This window comes from Martes martes, assembly GCF_963455335.1.
Source record: "Martes martes genome assembly, chromosome: 1".
Taxonomy (NCBI): Eukaryota; Metazoa; Chordata; class Mammalia; order Carnivora; family Mustelidae; genus Martes; species Martes martes.
Window position 1 is genome coordinate 33831309 of NC_137888.1, and position 20584 is coordinate 33851892.

The 20584-nt window shown below is 36.5% G+C and overlaps 1 protein-coding gene across 1 annotated transcript in view; it reads right to left on the minus strand.

Moving 5' to 3' along the window:
* Nucleotides 1–20584, minus strand: part of GBE1 (1,4-alpha-glucan branching enzyme 1) — a 281560-nt gene that overhangs the window by 24852 nt on the left and 236124 nt on the right. The window contains exons 13-14 of the mRNA XM_080808172.1: nt 7884–8068; nt 6152–6282 (exon numbers count right to left, since the gene is read on the minus strand). Coding sequence (XP_080664298.1) covers nt 6152–6282; nt 7884–8068 — 316 coding nt within the window. The remainder of the gene's footprint in view (nt 1–6151; nt 6283–7883; nt 8069–20584) is intronic.

Sequence of the window (20584 nt, forward strand, 5' to 3'; positions counted from 1 at the left end):
ACTCAAAATGTGGTATCATCATTTATGCTCTTCAAAATGGATTAGAAGGAATGGTTTTGTCCTTGGGGGCTTAGCAGTTTTCCTTTGGATTCAAGGCTGATTTGGTAATCGTGCTAAGTGAAGAAATACAATGGAAGAAAGATAGTAATGATTCGGATAATATAAAGGGCATTATGTTTTTTTTTTCTTTTTCTATGGCCAAACAATATGAAATTATAGGCAAATATAACACATTAAGAGAGTGTGTTTTTCTCCCTAGGTATGAAACGTATGACCTGTCTACTTGTCTATAGATTTAGATCTGAGTTCTCCATCACCGACATTGCTATTTACTAATTAGAGAATGTTGGTGGTTATGTTGAAGATCAGCAGCTAAAAAGATCAACATGAGACAGTATATAAGCAAAGGGTTTTTGCTGTGTGTGTGTGTGTGTGTTTAATTTTCTAGAATACGGCTGTAGATTTTTTTTTTTTTTAAATTTATTTATTTGACAGAGATCACAAGTAGACAGAGAGGCAGGCAGAGAGAGAGAGGAGGAAGCAGGCTCCCTGCTGAGCAGAGAGCCTGATGCGGGGCTCGATCACAGGACACTGGGATCATGACCTGAGCCGAAGGCAGAGGCTTTAACCCACTGAGCCACCCAGGTGCCCCCGGCTGTAGATTCTTATGGCAGAAACAATACTATGTCTTTCAGCAGTCACCATTAAGACCACATTCCAAAACCTTAGTGATACGAATCAGACTTCTCTTTTAGCTTCCCAAAATCTATCATCTTATTTTGAAGTGATAGTTAAAAGCATCCTTAAAGTGTTTCTTCTACTTAGCCTGGCATTATCCCCAAAACAGTTCACCTTACAACAGTTTCTTGGGAAGATAGTCACCACGTATTCTCCACAGATTTGAGTGAAAGTCGATGTCTTGCTATTTGATATACAGGATATATGGGTTCAAAAAATGGAACGGCTCAGGAATGCAGACATGTTACCTGTTCGCAGGTTTATATTTCATAGTGACAGAAGAAGTTCAAATGACTTCTTCAGAAACTTTAAATTTGTTCTGGCACCAAATCCTGCTTTCCAGGGAATTAAAAATTTGATGAATTTCTTGACTTGATTAATATATCCAATCTTGGCACTGTGGATTCTTCACAGGGAAAATCTGTATTCAATTCACTGGCTTAGTAGTTGGAAATACCAATGGCACAGAACACTTCAGCAAAGTCAGAAAATACAGCACAGAAATCCTAATTTTTTGTACTTTCCCTATCTGAAATGATTCTATAATGCCAAGCTACAATGTCGTGTAAAGGTATAAGAATAAAGTCGGAAAGATGAAAGACCAAAAAGAAATGAAACTTGTAAAATGCTAAGGATAATAAAAAGAACTCTTAAAGCTAAGCTTGGAATACTAAGAGCCAAAAGATATCACAGGCGTATCTGCTGCTTATGGAAGACGGTACAATCATAATAATAACAGAGAGCTGTTGTCTTCCTCATTAACAGGTGAGAGGCAAAAAGCAATATATATATATATTTTTTCATGCAGGAGTCTGCTTCTCCCTCTCCCACTGCATGCCACTGCCCTTGCTTGTGCTTGCTCTCTCTCTCTCTAAAAAAAATAAATAAAATCTTAAAAAAAAAAAAAAGACTAAGGGAGCTATGACATCATACTATTACACATCCCTATAAAACCCTAAAGATTTTTATTTGGTTGCAAATGTAATATGAATAGAAAATGTGATGCCTGTCAGGAAGGCTAGTTTCCCTTAGACTATATTAACAAGAGAGGACCATCAAGATAAAGGGAGGTAATGGGGTACTCTATGTCATCCTTGCCGGACTCTATCTGGAATACGGTGCAGTTAGTTCTGGAGACATGCCATAAGAGGGATGTACACCATGCCATGTGTATTTTGATGAGGGAGACACAATAGTAAGAGGTCTGGAAAGCATCATGAAAATCTAGTGAAGAAACCAGAGGCATCTGGTCTGCAAGAGGGAAGTCTTGGGAGCAGAAGATACTGTGAGGAACATGTTAAATGCCCTCTGACTTGAGTGGCGGCTTGTAGAACAGCCCTTGGGGACAGAGTGCAGAATTAATGTATTTGTTTTCATATGTTTAAGGCAATATTTAAAAAAAAGAAAAACCCTGAATTGCTTGCCTTGTGAATTAGTGAGATTCCTAGGACTGGAATGTGCTCTACTGATGGTTAGCTATGATGTGTGGAGGAACTTATAAACGGTATTTCTGCACTGAACTGGGTCACTGGAGTATAGAACATCACAAAATTCAGAAGGTTTTAAGATCAATATAGGAGTGAAAGCTGGCGTTATGAACCTGTAGCTAATTAGGTGTGGTTTAAGGTATGTTGGAGATCCTCTCCTGCTACTTTCCCCTCCAAAACAACAACAAAAAAATCTTTGTTATAAAAATATTATTACATTAGATAACCAGTCCATGAGGTCTTGCATATTTCTTCAGTTTTCAAGAAGACCACTATTAAAATGTGAATGTCCTTAGAGAAAGCAGTAACATATGGGAATTAGTTAAAGCTTGTTGACAGACAAGAACGAGAGAGGCGGCAAGAGTAAATAATGTCTAAGTGGGCACAAACCTGTAGAAAACAAATCTGTAGGAGAAGAACCAAAAATATTTTCTTTGAGGTTTTCCTAGAGATCCAGTAGATGATCAAGGCTCAAGTTTCAGCTATATGAAGATACGGCCCAATTTTCCCAGGTGTCTACATCATTAGAGCTTTCGATGAGTACAGTTTCTGAAAGGGGTCACTAAAGTAAAGCATTCAGTGTTTACTATAGAGAATTTCTGTATAAATTTCAGACTTATAGAGAATTTCAGGTACCTATAAATATCTAGATAAATCACCAAATTTCAGGAAACTTAATTTGTGTCAACGTTTTTATCAAAACCCAACTAGATGGGTACCTGGCTGGCTCAACTGTTGGGGCACCTGACTCTTGATCTCAGGATCATGGGTTCAAGTCCTGTGTTTAGTGTAGAGATCACTTTAGGAAAACAAAACAAAACACATAAAAAACCAAACTAGACTTCCATGTACAGTGTAATATTATGTCATTAAATAAAATTAACTGTTGGGTAGATTCTACTTCATTAAATATGCTATTATTTATGTTATCACTTAACAATATTTGTTAAAGTTACAGAGATCACATAGTTACACAGGAGATCAATGTAGCTTGGGTCAAGATTTTTATTCTAAACATCACAATTGAAATTCTATGTATTTACATTTATCAAAATCCTAAATAAAACATACTTTCATATATATATATATATATATATATATATATATATATATATATAAAGTTTTTAAAGTAAATTCTATACCTAACATGGGGCTTGAACTCACAACTATGAGATCAAGAGTCACATGCTCTACGAAGTGAGCCATCCAGGTGCTCCTAAGCTTGTATTTTCTATTTCCCCAACTGGTTACTCCTCCTCCTTGCTTTCTTGCTTTGGTATCCTAAGTAATAAAACCACTACCATTCTTCCCCTTGCTCAGAATGAAAACTTATATTTTCTCTTCTCTATCCCAAGTTCAAACAATTGCTGAGTTCTTTCACTCTAAGAAAATGTTCTTTCTAGCCTATTGTCATCCCTTTAGCTCATGCCCTAATTAGCCTTTACATATACTGTAATTTCTCATAATTAATATCTGTACTTCCAATCTCTTTCTTCAAGAAAGCTCTCCATGGGTCCATGAGAACGCTTCCTAAAGCACAGGTCTTATCAGGTAGCTCCCTAACTTAGAAACCTTCAGTGACTCAATATAGAACTACGGAAAAAAGTCTAAACTAATTAATATAGCATTGAAATCTTCTATTATGTGATCTCAATCTATCTTTTCAGCTTTATCTCTTATTCCTTTTTAGGGTCATCATTCTCCAATTAATACATTGTGCTATTCATTATGTAAGAATGTTCTATGCTCTCCAACAGCTGAGATGGCCTTCCTCAATTTTTTCTACTATAATTTTACACATTTGTCAAGGTCTAGGCTTAGAGTCTTCTCCTTAAGTCAGTCACTCTATCAATCAATTTCTCTTTCTTTATTTTTTTTCTTTTACTTATCTCCTCTTCTCCCATGGAACATTCCTGTCCCCTTCCCATTTACTGCATTATGACTTACATTCTAGTTTGGTTTTATATATCTCTTCTCTCCTACCGACTTAGCGTCAAGGACAGTGCTTAACAAAGACTGCAGTAGTTCCCAAGTGTACTAAAAATGTATTTTGGTTTGATTATAAAGAATTATATATTGATTGCATGTAGATTACATTTTCAGGTATATGAGGAGTGAGTCTAGGGGCATTACTTCAGCAGTTTGGAGCTGGGAGGGGTCATGTATGTGTTGCTACACATCTAGCATTTATTTCTATTTCTTTATAAAAATGGTGAGTACATTTGCTTCCTGGAACAGTGCAGCTCTTTGGTGCAGGCAATCCCATCACACTGAAGGAGCATTCTCTCTGTCAACAGGGGCACACTGGGACCATTAGTCACAGCTGCAGCCATCTCTCCTAAATGCCCCGGTAGCATGTGGAACTGTGATCTGCTGGGTAGGAAGAGGGGAGGGAACCATCTCTCTCCACACTCACCGAGTAGCACAGGGGACTGGTGGGTGCCTCAGGCTACTTCACGGGACAGCACTGGCCCTTTCTTCTTTACTCTTAGAGAAAATGTCTGGGTAACCACTTCCCCAGGAGTCCATTCCTGAGTCCACTTTCCACTTCCTGGAAACTTCAGGGTAATTCCCTTGAATCAACCACTCATGGTTGAATACACTTCATACACTTACATACACTTCATACACTTCTCCTTCCTAGAAATTTCTTTGGGGATGTGCGACTGAATTCTGGTCAACAGAAGACGAAAGAAAATTTGCTAAAGTGACTTCATTCTTAAAAAGAGAAAAAAGGTCTATTTGGCTTTTCTTGTGTTACATTTGGAACCATGGCTGTTGTCTTGTGACTATAGCAGGTGCCATCCTTTGGGCGTGGGTGGCACTTGGAGGGCTGAAAGCAGAAAGACAGAACGAACCAAGAAACTTGATGATACTGTCGCAGGTGCTGGGTCACCCTACCTCAGGACTTTTGATTGTGTGGCAAAATACATCTTCTTTACCATCTGATTCAGCTGAACAGGAGGTTTCCTTTACTGTAGCTAGAGATACCCTGATGCATCAGCCTTCCCCTTGGCATCAGGCAACGTTCAGGGTGGCAGATATTGATCATTGTGAGGGCTTCAGGGGAGAAGAACATTATTTCTGTGGTCTGTTTAAAAATTTGTGTTAAAATTTAACACAATTTTGTTCAAATAATGTTTAAAAATCTGCTAGCTCCTGAATCTGTCATTTTTTTTTTTCATGGATCTGGTAAGTCATAATCTTCCTAAAATACCCTGCACTTTTCCTTTTGCAACAATGATCAAACTTACAATTACTAATGTTTTTCTTTTTCACTAGTTTAAAAGCTCCATAAAGGCAGTGACTACATCTGCCAGGAGAAGTCCTGTATTTACATCACCAAGCAGAAGGCTGGCACACTGGTGTTCAGTGAGTAGGTGCTCAGCAAATATCTGTGAAACAAATAAATGAATGAGTAAATGAATATACAGAATATCAGAAACATTCTCCCTATCATTTCTTTTGCTCACACTTCCAAAGCCCTGATTCCTTACCAGTTTAAGCCTTCAGAAGTGAGCTATGTCCTGCATTTGAGGAGGCAGGACAGAGAAAAGAGAAGGAAGCTATCTTTATAGCTATTGTCTGCTCTCTCAGTGGATAAAGGGAAAAGAGACAATTTTTAAAGGCAACTTACAAAATATTTTCATAAAGGAAAACTATCATCATTTTCTGAATTGCATATTGGATCAAAACATCATGTAAAAAATGTTCAGAATCATTTTAGAAATAGAAGGAAGCTGAGGATTCATTCAGAATAACCAAGCAGAGCAAAGATTTGCCAGTCACTGTTTCAAGTCCCTCATTTTTCAAAAGAGTAACTGAGAGCTACTGTCACCAAGATCTGCATTGGTCTTTCTTATTCTCTATGATGTAATAAATAATTGAATGCAGGCAGATACATTCACCAGCAACAAAAAGGATATTTTCCTGGCAGTGTTGTTCCAACTCGGTAATCAGTGTAGCTCTTGCTTGGATGAAAGTTGAAAATAAAAAGAAGACCTGCTCTCTCAAAAGCAATGATCTTATTGGCTTCATGCTTTTCACTCACATAGGCCTGCAAGAATTAACACATATATCCCATTATTACATTATGGGTGCTGCTAGAAGCAAATTATTTATTAAAAAGTTGTTTTGTCTTTATTAACAGACTTCTTAGTCATTAAGCCAACAAATGAAAATGTATTGTATTTTTTGAACGTCTTGAAATTTTGCCATGTATCAAACTCTGCACTAACAAAAGTCTCAAAAACGACTTAAAGAGTATAAAAATCTCAATAGTTATTGACAACTTCAAATAAAGCACAGAGGATCAGCACTGTGGCTTAGGTTTTAAGAACACAGTACTTATGTCACCTATAAAGTGTGTGTGTGTGTGTGTGCACGCGCACGCATACTGAATGTTTACAAGTGAATTTTCTTTAAGACGTTGTCCCCAGATTAATGAGGTAAGGTATATAAAATTACATTTTAAAATGAAACGTAACATTGTTATTGTATTGTGATTTCTGAAGTTGTAGTTACCTTAAAAACTTTACATTATTGCACACCTTTGTCAGATTCAATGGCAACCTAATGTCCTTTATAATTTATCTTTTTTTCTAATAAAAGAGAAAGTCTGAAAAGAAATTATATCTACCAAGTCTCCCATTTTATACACCATGTTTTATAGTAGGCAGCGAGAAGCTTTCACTTTTTCAACACCACCCTCTGGCAGCTCCCATTTTGAAAGGACTTATTTCCCTGCATATCAGTAGCACTACTCTTAGTAACTCAGCCATGTGAACAAGGCTCTAGAGTAAACAGCATGCCTTTTGGTATTCAACATTGTTCCTGTTGAAAAGGAGCATCATTTTGCTCTCTCTTCTGGAAATTGCATTACTAATAAACGTGATTGGGCATTCATGTCATGTAGCCAATCTTGGTGAATATATAAGTAGCTTTGTTCAATCTTTACAAAAAAAAAAAAAAAGTCATAGACACCAAACTTAAAAAACATCAACAGTAATTTCAAATAGTACCAGTAAAAGTAAATGGATTATAAGTAACACATACTATATGCCAATTTTTGCAAGGGGAAAAAGCCTGTATAAAATTTGCACCTGTTAATTACATTTTCTAAAACTTATTGAAAACTGAGACTTTAATTCCAGAGGAGAGTCAGACTCATGAAAAATACAAAACAGCATGCAGGTATAATGGCATCTATTGAGATGACAAGTTAGAGACCAGTAAAGGAAGGGAGAAAAAAAAGGAATAAAGAGATCTACATGTTGTCAAAGTAGTCTCTTTATGACAGCAAAATTATTTATATAAAGAAAACAGTCAAAACAATTAAGATGTTTCCACAGCAATTTCCAAAATGGACTCCATGCGGAGCTTTTGTCATTTATTTTAACCAATTGAAATAAAAATTACTGAATTTAACCAACAACAAACTAAACAGGAAAGTAAGCAGGGCATTGTGTTTAAGATTTTCATTATCTATTGGAGAGACTTCAGTGACATGTTTTGACAACCTGAAGTATGTTCCAGGGCACTACACACTGAATAATAAAGTGGTTTTTAAAAGATCCGCATATGGATTTAAATCGATTGCCATTCCAAGCATGTACAACATCAGTGACTAAAACATAACATTTAGAATAAAGAGCTTACCTGTGGAGCTGAAAGCCAACCACATCTTTCTTCCAATTTATTCATATCCCTGTCAAAGTTATTTAGGAACTTATAGCGAAGGAGGTCATCGTCAGTTAAATGAAACTGCCTTCTGGCATAATGATAACTCTCATTATTTCCTTTCCTTGGGAAGTCCAACCATTCAGGATGCCCAAATTCATTACCTGTGTTAAAAAAAACAAAAACAAAAACAAATATAAACCTCACCCAGTAATATTAGCATTTCTTGCTAAGGTGACTCAATAATTATATGTCTTAAAGTCCTTAAAATCAGTTTAGGTTATAATTTACCACAGCTGTGTCCTGTGAATGATTTACAGCTGTGGTTCAAAAACAGCGCAGTGTAGCACAGAGAGGAGTGACCACATCTGGACTCAGGATTCCAGGGTCTGGGTCTAGCCCAGCCATACAGCCCTTGATACATGCCTCTTTTTCCTCATGCACAAACTGAGAACACTTACCTCTATCATACTTATGTCATCTCCGAAACAATCTCTAAAATCTCTGATTAATTTCCAAAATCTCTCTTTCCGTCATTTCTGTAATCTGTACAATGCTTTACAATTACCCAAGGCTTTGAATGTACACTGTGTTTTGATCCTCCGTGGGCCTCTTTATTATATCCATCTCGCAGATGAGAAATCCAAAGCTGTGGACAGTTTTGCCCAAGCTCACACAGATAATAAGTGCAAAAGTAACCATTAAAATTGAGTTGTTTTGATTAAAATCCAAAGATTTTAATGAGGTTCCTTCTACCTCATCCACACATTAGGCAAGTATGTTTTAAACTTCAGGTGCCATAGAAACCCAAGTCATCACTCTTATTCATTTTCCTTATTTCTTTCTCAGATCTTCATGTTTCTATTAGATGTGTCATCTTTAATTTCAAATGTGTCTGCCTGCATGTGCACATATATGGGTTCAGCTAGGACACCTGATTTGGAACCACTTAAATATTATCATTATAATGATGAGAACCAGAAACTCCATACACTGGAAAAACAAAATAAAATAGTAACACATAAATATTTTTCATTCTCAAAACTAAACTTAGATATTGGTTAGTCTAATAACAACTCCTACTGTTTTCCCCAAGGTGGATTTCTACTTTACAGTTTCTTGTTTTCCTCTTAAAAATTAAATACAGCTTTCCAAAATTTACTTTCATTTGCCACTTTGATGTTATAATTTTCTAAGTCATGAACTTCTCCTTTGTGTCAGAAAGAATTATAGCCAATACAGGAATGTCCTACATTCAAAAAACTAATATATTAATATTTTAATAAATAAAAACTAGTACACTAGCATGTAATTCAAAATGATTTATTGTAGTGTTGCTTTAAACAGTAAACTCTGTTAAGAAACACTAGAATTTGCATTTAACTTTTTGGGACCACAGCCATCCAAGTAAAAATAGCATCCGAACAAATATGTCTGCAGCAGCTCCCTAAGAATCAAGCATCTACAAACATTTTGCTAAATTCTAGTATTTGTCAACATAATATCCCTTACAATTTTACCTGCTATGTGATAGAAGAGGGAACCAGATTTCTGACTTTCTGGGCCTACAGTTACCTTAGGATTCTTCAAGGGACACTGGGAATTTCCCTCTGCCACACTTCGGAGCTCTGCTTAGGTCTGGAGCCTGTCCCGTGGTGTAGCCAAGGCACAGCCCACTCTAACATCCATTCAACTGGCAAACTCAGGCACCTTCAGAATTGCAGGGGAGCACAGGCTTTACTGATGAGAAAGGGACTGCCAGCCTGAGGAGAACCGTATGTCTAAGCACCAGTGAGATTCCAACTAGTGGAGAACTTTAGAAAGACTAGAAATGACTTAAGTTGGCTGAAGTATAGTAGCCTACAACTGGATCCAGGCTTTCTATAAGCACGGTACTGTTGTTCTTTCTGGTGTGGCCGTCAACTCTGGGTTGACTATGGTATTACCAAGCAATCCCTTCAGCTTTCTGGGGGAGATTGTTAGATCACTGTCATTCTGATTACTACAGTAGAGGCGACAGCATATGCTTCATGTCTGGGCACATGCATTGCACATGAATTAATTCTTTCCATCTTCAACAACACTAGAGAAGGCACTATTATTATCCCAAGTTTATAAGTTAAGGAAGCTGAGTCACAGACATTTATTAAGTACTGGAATCTTTGAATGCAGACAGTCTGGTTTCAGTACGCTGACGCTTAGGACTCCATCGTATTGTCAGAAATAAATACCATGGAAATACGGTGCCAAGAATGACCGACCTCTCATACATGGACAGAGACTCCAAGCTAATGGAATGACATGTATGGGTGGATCGGAGTGAGGACGTGAGATGTAGTTAGGACTTTGGTTTAGCCATAAAATAGAGTTAGTGGTGAGGGGAAGAGGTGGAATAGACAAGATGAGGTTAGATTAGGACAGGCCTCATAAAATTAGGAGCTTACATTGCAGGCACTACGGAACTAAAGGTTATTTTCTAAGTAGGGGGATGAGAAGTTCAAATGCATTTATTATTAAACTACCTCTACAGTGTGAAAAAAAGACACAGAGTATTGGGGATAGCTAAATAGTAGAACAGCTATCACAGAATCCAAAGTATAAGGGTATAAGGTAAGATGCAGTGAGAATGAGGAAAAGAATGATTCAAATGGCATTTCTTCTACACTGCTGGTGGGAATATAAATTGGTACAGCCACTGTGAAAAACAGTATGGAGGTTCCTCAAAAAATTAAAAGTAGAATTACTATATGATCCAATAATTCCACTACTGGGTATTTATTCAAAGAAAACAAAAACACTAATTCCAAAAGATATGGGCATCCCAATGTTTACTGCAGCATTATTTACAATAGCCAAGATAAGGAAGCAACCTAAGTGTCCATTGATGGATGAACAGATAACGAAGATGTGGTGTATGTATGTATGTTTTACGTGTGTATGTTTATATATATGTATATATATATATAATATTACACAGCCAATACAAAGGACGAGGTTGTACCATTTGCAAAAACATGGATGGACCTAGGGGGTATTATGCGAAGTGAAACAAGTCTGAATGAAAAAGACAAATACGATAGGATTTCACTCATATGTGGAATGTAAAAAAAGATAATAAGCAACAAAAAGCAGAATCAGACTTAGAAATACTGAGAATAAGCTGATGGTTGCTGCGGCAGGATGGGCAAGATAGGTGAAGGGAATGGGAGATACAGGCTTCCAGTTATGAAATGAATAAATCACAGGAATAAAAGGCACAGCATAAGGAACAAAGTCAATGATACTGTAATAGTGTTGCATGGTACCAGACGGTAGCCAAGCTTGTGGTGAGCAGGGCATAATGTATAGGTTAGTCAATCTCTGTGTTGTACACCTGAAACTAATGTAACATAGCACGTCAACTATACTCAAACAAAATGAAACAAACAAACAAACAAACAACAAATGACATTTCTGAGGAGAAGAATAACAGAATCTGATGCTGCCTGGTGAATGTAGGTTGTAAAAAACGGAAACTCTGAGTGCAGTTTTGAAGTTTCAAGCTCAGGTGACTGAGTAGTGCCGGCATGAACCACACTAGTGAACAATGGTCACAGAGGAAGTGTGTGGGAGGGAGATAATGAGTTTTTTGGCATGCTAAATTTAAGACCTGAAGAATACACAGGCATTCATGGATATACAGTAACACTGATAAACATAAGGGACTGAAATTCAGGAGAGAACTGGGGTGAGGACCAAGAGTAATTTGTTAAGGCCTCAGTAAGAGACAGTAGTTACATCCACAAAAGGACAAAGGCTCATGGACAGCATCCTAAGGAACTGCAGGCAGAAGATTAATTAGAAAAGACCGAGGAACAATGGTTAGCAAAGTAAGAGGGACATCAAGAAAAACTGTATCAAAGGCTAAGAAGAGTTTCAAAAAGGATGGTCAGTGACAAATGCTACAAACAAACACACACACACACAAACCAAAAACTCAGACCTTACTATCTTACCACCAATTTGGTACAGGAATGAAATATTGTAGAGGAGTGCTTTGCAATCTATGCAATGCTCCAGAGAAAACATATAGATTCCAAGGAAGCTTGTTAAAAATGTTCATCACCTTTGGGGGAAGTCCCTGGCAGTAATCTACATTTTCTTCAACCTCCCTATACTGAATGAAAGCAGGAGGACCAAAGGCCACTCCCTGAAGGAGAGCAGAGTAGAGATTGGGACGTTCTTTATATGTCTAAGGAAAAGACAGTTATGTAACATGATGCCCATGGACACAGTGAGACTCGGGTTTTATCTGAGTGAGCCAGTTATGAGTGAATTTAGGCAATTTAATTTCTCCAGTGCTCAGTTTACTTGTCTGTAAAATAGGATAATATGGTTCATAAAAGTTCTTTAAAGATTCAAACATGCTAAGTGAGGCACTGGGCACGGGGTCTGTCAGCTATCGGCTTTCAATGTACGGAAGCTTTTATGTTACACATGTCCACTCATTACAGATGTTGTTCAGGAAAGAATTACATAAAGGGCAATAGATGAGAGCTGTAATAAAGCTAAAATCAGAGTGAGGGACCTGACCAGCCCTACAAGCAGGCATACAAGCAACCAGGATGAATTCAATAGGCAACTAGTCAGTTGGCTCCTTTTGATTCAGTTTTCATGGTCCAACCTTATTCCTTTCTTTAAAGTACGAAGTTGTACATGGGTGCATTTATTCATACATTTAATAATACAAACCAATTTCCCTAAGCCCAGTGTGAATGACCTTTGAGTTATCTACTATTTTAGATTTTTAAAAGGCAGAATTGGATGTGAAAATAATTTTGCCACAGGGATGGGGCAAATCAAATTGCTATGTTAGGAATCCTCTCTCCAGTCTCTTTCTTCCTTATTCCTACATGTTCACCTTGCAAAACCTCTGAACAAGTTCTCATGGATTATTTATGGTGTATATATATTAATATTAAATATATTTACATATATTATATGTAGCATATCTATTTATATGGTATATTTATTATCACATATACTATATATACTTAGAGTATATATAGTATACAGTTGATTATATTCTACTTAAAATGAACATTTTAGGAACCTTCTAAAACCAGAGTTCTCCTTTGGCTGAATCACTACTGACACTTGAGGTTCTCCATCTCCTGATTTCTCCCCACCCTTTTTGAAAATGTGACCTCAGGTTACAGCCTCTGTTGCTTGCTATCTTTTCTAACTGTCTCAGATAGACTAAGAAGGTGAAAATACAAATTCTCCACTATATGGTTTAATTTCTCTCTTATATTCCTCCTTGGAAGTATAGTTTTTATCAGTATAGAGTAGAATGGTGAGTTTAACCAAAACTACTAAGGATGGTATGTACCCATCTCATAATCTGATTAAAAGCTAAGATCCTGCTCTCCAGAAACACACACACACACAGACACACACAATGGATATAGCCTTAAAGGTTCTTGAATTCCATTTGAAAACAGATACAATGTGAAATCACACTAGTATTTATTTCTAACATTCTAGCATGAAAATTCACATCCTTATAATCTATAGCATAAATAAGGATGTAGGAGTAGCACCATTACAATGAGGTTAAGATAAACAAATTATTTAGAAGAGTACAAGACACATAGTAAGTGACAATAAATATCAGTTACTATTATTTTAGTATTATATTTTCTTTTATTTTATTATGTAAGTAACATACTTGCATTAGTTTTTTAAAACACACACACACACACACACACGCACACAATCTAAAATCTTATCAAATAACCACTTGCTATGGTATAACTGTTACTATTCCCCCAAAATTCCTATGTTGCAATCCTAATCCTCAGACTTCCCAAATCCAGAAAGCATGAGAAATAAATTTCTGTTGTTTATTATAAGCTCCCAAATCCATGGTATTTTGTTATAGCGGCCAAAGTGGACTAAGACATCACTGTTTTCTTTTGGTAAATATTTTATTTATTTTCATTTATATCTGTATCTATGACTATACGCCTATATCTCTAGATCCATATATATCCATCTACCCATCTATCTATCCTGTCTACCTATAACTTGTTGTGAACAAAAATAGAGTTATATGCTATTTTGAATTTTAATGTAAGCATTTTCCATGTGAATAAGTATATATCTCTTTCCATGATGGTACTTCCTTACATTTTTTGCATACAACACAATTATATTTAACCATTTTCCTCATGTTAGTCATTTTCACTTCTTCTACTATTTTAGTACTATAAAACATGAGCAATCTTATAAATCCACCTCTGGATTTTTTTTGTCTAATATTTCCCTAAGAAAAGAATATGCAGAATAGCTGCTGAGAAGGTAAGCAGATATGATTCTCAGAGAAAGCATTTTCCAAGTTTTGAACATTACTAATCATTTGAAGACATAGGCACAAGTTAACAAATTCGCACTGGAAGTAATGCTCAACACACACACAAAATTATATTTCTTAATGCATATGTTTAATATGCTACTTTAAAAGCATTTTTCATGATTTAAAGGTTTCATTCTATTGTATTCCAAGACTAGTTCATTTTAAAAATTTATCTTTTTAATAGCATATCTAAAAATTAGTAACAATTAATAAAAACACTTATTACATGAGATCAAATTAAATACTTGGAAAAATAAAAGACAAAGATGAAAGCAGGACAAATGTTTGGTGTCATAATCCAATTTAGGATTTTTTAATGTATTTTAACTTTCACCTCATTTATCGTTGATGAATATAAAGTCACTACTTTAAAAAACATTCCAATAAGCACATTTATATATTATGGAATATGCAATTGAATTTCTAAGTTAGAGAAAAGAGCTATTTTAAAAAATTCAAGATATGATGAAGACCCTATTCTATTAGAGAATCATTTATTAATCTCTATTAGAGACTAATTTAGATCTTCTGAAAATCTTTTCCTGGAGAGGCTTTGTTTAAACTGAAAGAAATAGAAGTTGCATACAACAAAGAAATAGATAGAAAAATTACATTAGTGATCGCAGAGAAAACATTGTACAGGGTGGCTTTTGAATGTTATCTCTGTTGTAAATGAGCTGACAAGGGGCAAATTAAGTTTAATGTAGACAAACGCAACATTAAATTTCATATTTGGTTCAAAACTGTAAACACAAGCATAAAATAAATGGAAGCAAATCACAGAAAGACTTTCAAAGTGACCTTGGAATAATAGTGAACCATTCTCAGACTGAACAGAGAAAACTGGAAAATGCCTGTTAGTAACTTACATCAGCTCACAGCTCACAAACCTAATGAAGAAAAATACTATCATTAAAACAAGTTAAGAATGTTCTTCTCAGCTATGGTCCACAAATTACTTAGGAATGTGGCAGCACTTGAGACAGTACAGTGAAATATGGCCACCCAAATAAGCTTATAACTAAGGGCTACTCTATAAAGATGGATACGAAATCTAAATTTATTCAGGTGATGGCCAAAAAGGTAATTGATTTGTTTTAGTACAGATAACTTGGCGGAATAAGAAACACATAATACAAATGAGTATTTTAATTTAACAAAATAAATATATGTAGATGTATTTCTAAATTATAGGTATATGTAAGTATACATCCATACATAATATATGTATATCTTCCTCGATGAATGCAACAGGCATTTCTAACTTGGAGCTCATGCATTGCTGGTGATTTCCTGATATTTCATGTGAAACATTGTATGCATGTTCACCTGTGTGTTTTTCTGAGGCGCGAGAGAGTTTTCCTTCACATTCTCCGGGAGCCTGAGTCTTAAAAAGGGTAAGAACCACTCACTGTATTAGAATGTTAGTAACTAAAGGAATGGGTCACAGGTAAGAGTTTCTAAGCTACATAAAAAAGGGGAAAAAAATGTGAAAACCTAAATTGAGGGAAGCATTTTTCAATCCGTGGGCTGGTTTATTCAACAGATAAGAAGCTTAGAAAAGTCACATTTAAACTAACTCTAGCACAGGGAGGCAAAGACTGTGACATCTGGAACAATACTTCCAAGTTAAAAATATGCATTACAAGTAACCTGGCACTAACCATCAAAGGATGATATTTCTGCTTGTTAAAATATGATTATGATCACTGATGTAATACATAGAATGTTACTTATTTCAAAATGATGGGAAGACAGTAATTTTTTGAGCTGTCACCTGGGATATTTTGTAAGAAAATTCACAGTTCATGCCATGATTCACTGCATTCACTATAATAACAGAACTGGGTGCTTCCAGAAATAAGAAGACAGAAAGCTCTGGCTAAAAAGTAACTTAAAAAAATTTTTTTTAAAAAATTTTTATAATTTAAAAAAATTTTTTTATAAACATATAATGTATTATTATAATAAGTAACTTTAAAACCAAAACAGGGAAGCAAGTAACTAACATTGCTAGAGTTAATTAATGATTCCAGAAAATTCTACCAAGTTCCTTCTCTCCTTTCCATTTCCTCTGTAAACAGCACCATTCATGTCTGGTTAATTGGGTAAAACCTCTAGGCACAAAATTCCTATTGGGATTGCTTTTCCTGTAATTAATTTTTTGCTGTTTGATGTAAAGGTCCAAACTATAAATTGACAAGAAGCCAGCTGGTACAGTGATGGAATTCGAGACAATACAACTAATGAAAAAAGCCCCAGCTCCATTAGCTGAACATTCTGATTAGCAGGTTTGTGTGTTTTGTTTCTCTAAACTGTAATGCATACTAATTTTACCTAGGAATTAATTAAAGCCTATCACAACCTCCATGCTGTGAATGTTATGTAACTCTTTGTTGATACTGAGTTTATGCATATATGAGAATAAGGTACAGTCCTCTTAAGAATGTAAAAAACTTTAATTCTCCTCTTCAACTGTACTAAAGAGTAACTCTTAAGAGGAAGAATCTATTTTCAGTTTTCCTCTAGCCCTTTAGTGGATATTCAACTCTCCAAAGGGTGGGGCACAACATAAAATATTTTTCCAAATCAGGGACTGTCATATTCCCTTTTAGAAAAATAAACCTGCTATCCATTCTCCTGGCCCACCTTTGATAATGATCAATGTGGTTCTGGACAGCGATCACGCCTAATTTTTTTTTCCTCCATAGTATGCTCCACTGTACTATATCTACAACAGATATCCCTTAATATTTGTTAAAGTTGGGTTATTCCCTCTACAATTGTTAAAGATCTAATCATCTCTTTCCAGGCACAGAAGCAAAATATAATAATCAGATCCAGAAGATGACATAAAGGTGGTAACTCATTGTTGATATCAAGTTTATCTATATATACACTTGAAATACACATATATATGTGCATATGTTTCTATGTGATGTGGTGTATATGGTACAGTCCTAAAGAGAACATTAACAACAAACAAATTTCAGTGCCCGTTCCTCTTAATATCCTCAAGACTTCTGAAATCAAACGGTCTGGAGGTCTCTGGGTTTTCCTGTGGAGCCCCTCTTATGAGCGTTCCTCCTTTAAAAGGTACAGGTCAATGATTATATCCTGAGTCCCAGGACTTGCTATATCCGTCATATGCTCAACTATAACACAAGATTATAATTTCAAAAGTATTAAAGTATATCCTGTGCATCAGATAACATGCTTAATGTAGGTCAGCACAATCCCTGTCCTCATAGATCTCATAATCTAATTAAGAGATTTAGAGGAGAGAGACAGAATTAAACAAGTATAAAAATACATATTTTCTTTGGAGAGGGTATGGAGGAGAGGGCTCAAAAAAAGATTTAAAGAGTAAGAGTGAAAACAACAAAGGGTAGTAGGAGAGGAAAGGAGCGAAGACTGGCAAATCTCCCCGCATTCCTGCCTCCCCCACCCCCCCACAAAAGAATACGTGGGGTGCCTGGGTGGCTCAGTCAGTTAAATGTGTGTCTTTGACTCAGGTCATGATCTTAGGGTCCTAGGATCCAGCCCCATATCAGGCTCTGTGCTCAGTGGGGAGCCTGCTGCTTCCCATTCCTCTGCTCCTTCTCCCAGCTCAAGCTCTTCCCTCAACCCCCCATATGAATAAATAAAATCTTAAAAAAAAAAAAAAACCAAAAAAACAAAAACAAAAACAAAAACCAGGGGCGCCTGGGTGTCTTAGTTGGTTAAGCAGCTGCCTTTGGCTCAGGTCATGATTCCAGGGTCCTGGGATCGAGCCCCGCATCAGGCTCCCCGCTCAGCAGAGAGCCTGCTTCTCTCTCTCTCCCTCTGCCTGTTGCTCTGCTTACTTGTGCTCCCTCTTTGTCAAACAAACAAATAAAATCTTAAGAAGAAGAAGAAGAAGAAGAAGAAGAAGAAGAAGAAGAAGAAGAAGAAGAAGAAGAAGAAAATGTGAAGGTGCTGAGATGGTGGCCGAGGTAGAGAGGGCAGACCTGGAACTCTGCCACTGTACAGGGTTGGGGAGGGAGGGTGTTGGTCTTAGAAACTCAATCTTGGAATTCTATAAATTACCAGTGGTGTTAAGAAACGAAAAGTAACTTTGCATACTAAGCATGTGCATGGCTTTTAGAAACATCCAGGGTAACTGATGCCATGGGACTGCATGAAATTGCCTGGGAAGAGCATGCAGGAAAGAGAATATAATGGGAAAAGCCCAAGGAACACTCATGTGGCGAGGTAGGGCAGAGGAGGCCTGGAAAGAAGCCTGAGGAGGAAAGGCCGGAGAGAGAGATGAGGAAAGCCATGGTGGGCAGGAGACCGGAGACAGACCCCAGGGAAGGAAGGGTTCCGAGAAGAAACAATGGTCAACAGTAATAGGAGCTAGTAGTTGAACTAAAACCTGAAGTCCTTTAATAACTACACTGAGTAATAAGAGAGAACATTCGCGAATGGAAAGGGAGGAACAGCAGTGACGTCTGGGGTAAAACCAAAAAACTGAAAACTGTTGTGAGGACAGAATGCTTTACTTTTTCTCTTTGTTTATCCTAGGATATTCTGACAGGTAGTATTTAACTAAATACCTGGGAGTGAATGGTCTGTCTTAACTATATATAAGCTTTGTATTCATAAATTTTGAACTCTGAGGTGTTTTATGGTATATAATATGCACCACATCTTAAGACATTAAGGAAAAAAAAACCTAATATACTATTAGGTTTCCTTAAAATTTCTACAACAAATCTACAAACTAATATTTTAAATAAAATACATGATAAATTATCCCTAGATAAAGAGGATGGTGGCTTGAGTCAAATACCGTACACCTGCTCTCCCATCCCACCTGGTATTGCCGCCTATGTCCCTGATCCCTGATAGCTGAAAGGGGCCAGGAATGGCGCTGAAGGTTAGAGCCACTGCAGCAAGGCTGGCTGATCCCCTCCATCTGTTCTGCTCTCCCCAGTCTTCCCCTTGATAAATAATGCATAAAAAGTCTTGAAGCAAAGGCCAAATGAGCTCTGGGCACTTCGGAAAGAAAACATTTCCAACTTGAACTACGCTTGGACCATGGCCAAACCCATCAATCCCTTCACTTATCTACATGATCAGAATTGCTTTAAGTGGTAAGTTCCTGTCATCAAGAACAGGGTAGTAGACGAAGTAAATATGTAGGTCAAGTGTTTTGATAAGAAGGCTGTCAAAATAAAACAAATCTAAAACATTCTTAACCATCAATGTCCATAAGTACAAAGTAAGAATAACTTTATATTGCATGTGTGGTAGAATAAATGAGAACACACTTATAAACCAGTCTTACTTGAAATGCTAAAGAATTAGCATTATTATATTGAAGGGTAATGATATATAATGATCTATCTCATAATGTTTTATTTAAATTAAGACTATGGGAGAATATTTTAAATAAATGAGACCATAAAACTATATTAAAATGATAAAAGCAACAGTAATTTCTTGAGAGCCCTCTATGCACACGGACTCACAGCTAGAATTTTAGAAGTTATTTCAAATGATAATCACAATAACCCTTCAATTTGGGAGGGGACATTATTCCTGTTTTCAGACAACAGATCGGGAAGGTAATGTGACTTTCCAAGGTGATGCAGGTGTAAGGCATCAAAGTCAGTATTCAAACTTAGGTTTGTCTGTATTCTTTCCACGGTATCCGGAACTCGGCATTTGATTTGAGCAACATTAGCTGGAAACCTGTTACGAATGTACCGACATTAGGGAAGATAATAAAAAAGCTATAAAAAGGTGTGTAAAGATGTATTTCCAATTTCACTACCGAATATACAAATAAAGTATATTTATCACGGGCCTGTGCTCCCTTTGTGCTTTGCATGTTCTGCTATCTTGATGTTATTACCCCATGTTACAGCTGTTTGGTCTCCATGAGGCCTTTTTAAAATCCTGCTGGAAAGCTTTGGTGCTTGTGTTTCCACTTATACTCAGGTATAATTTTTCCCCCCTTATTAAAGCAATCATTACATAGTGTGATTTTTGTGCTCGCTCTTTTTGCCTCTTTATTAGACTAAGGATAGACACACTATATTTTTATCTCTTATCCTTATTACCTAATTTATGCGCAGGCGTACCGCACACATTTGAGGACTAATGAAACATGTGTTGAAAGAAGAAAATGAAGGAAATCATGTCTCCTTCCTATAGGAGGCTATATATTACTTAGGGAAAGTTCTAGCTTACTTTCCCCAGTTCAAAGGGAAAGGACTCAAAGAAAGTGTGTAACAAATGCTTCCTTACTGACTGC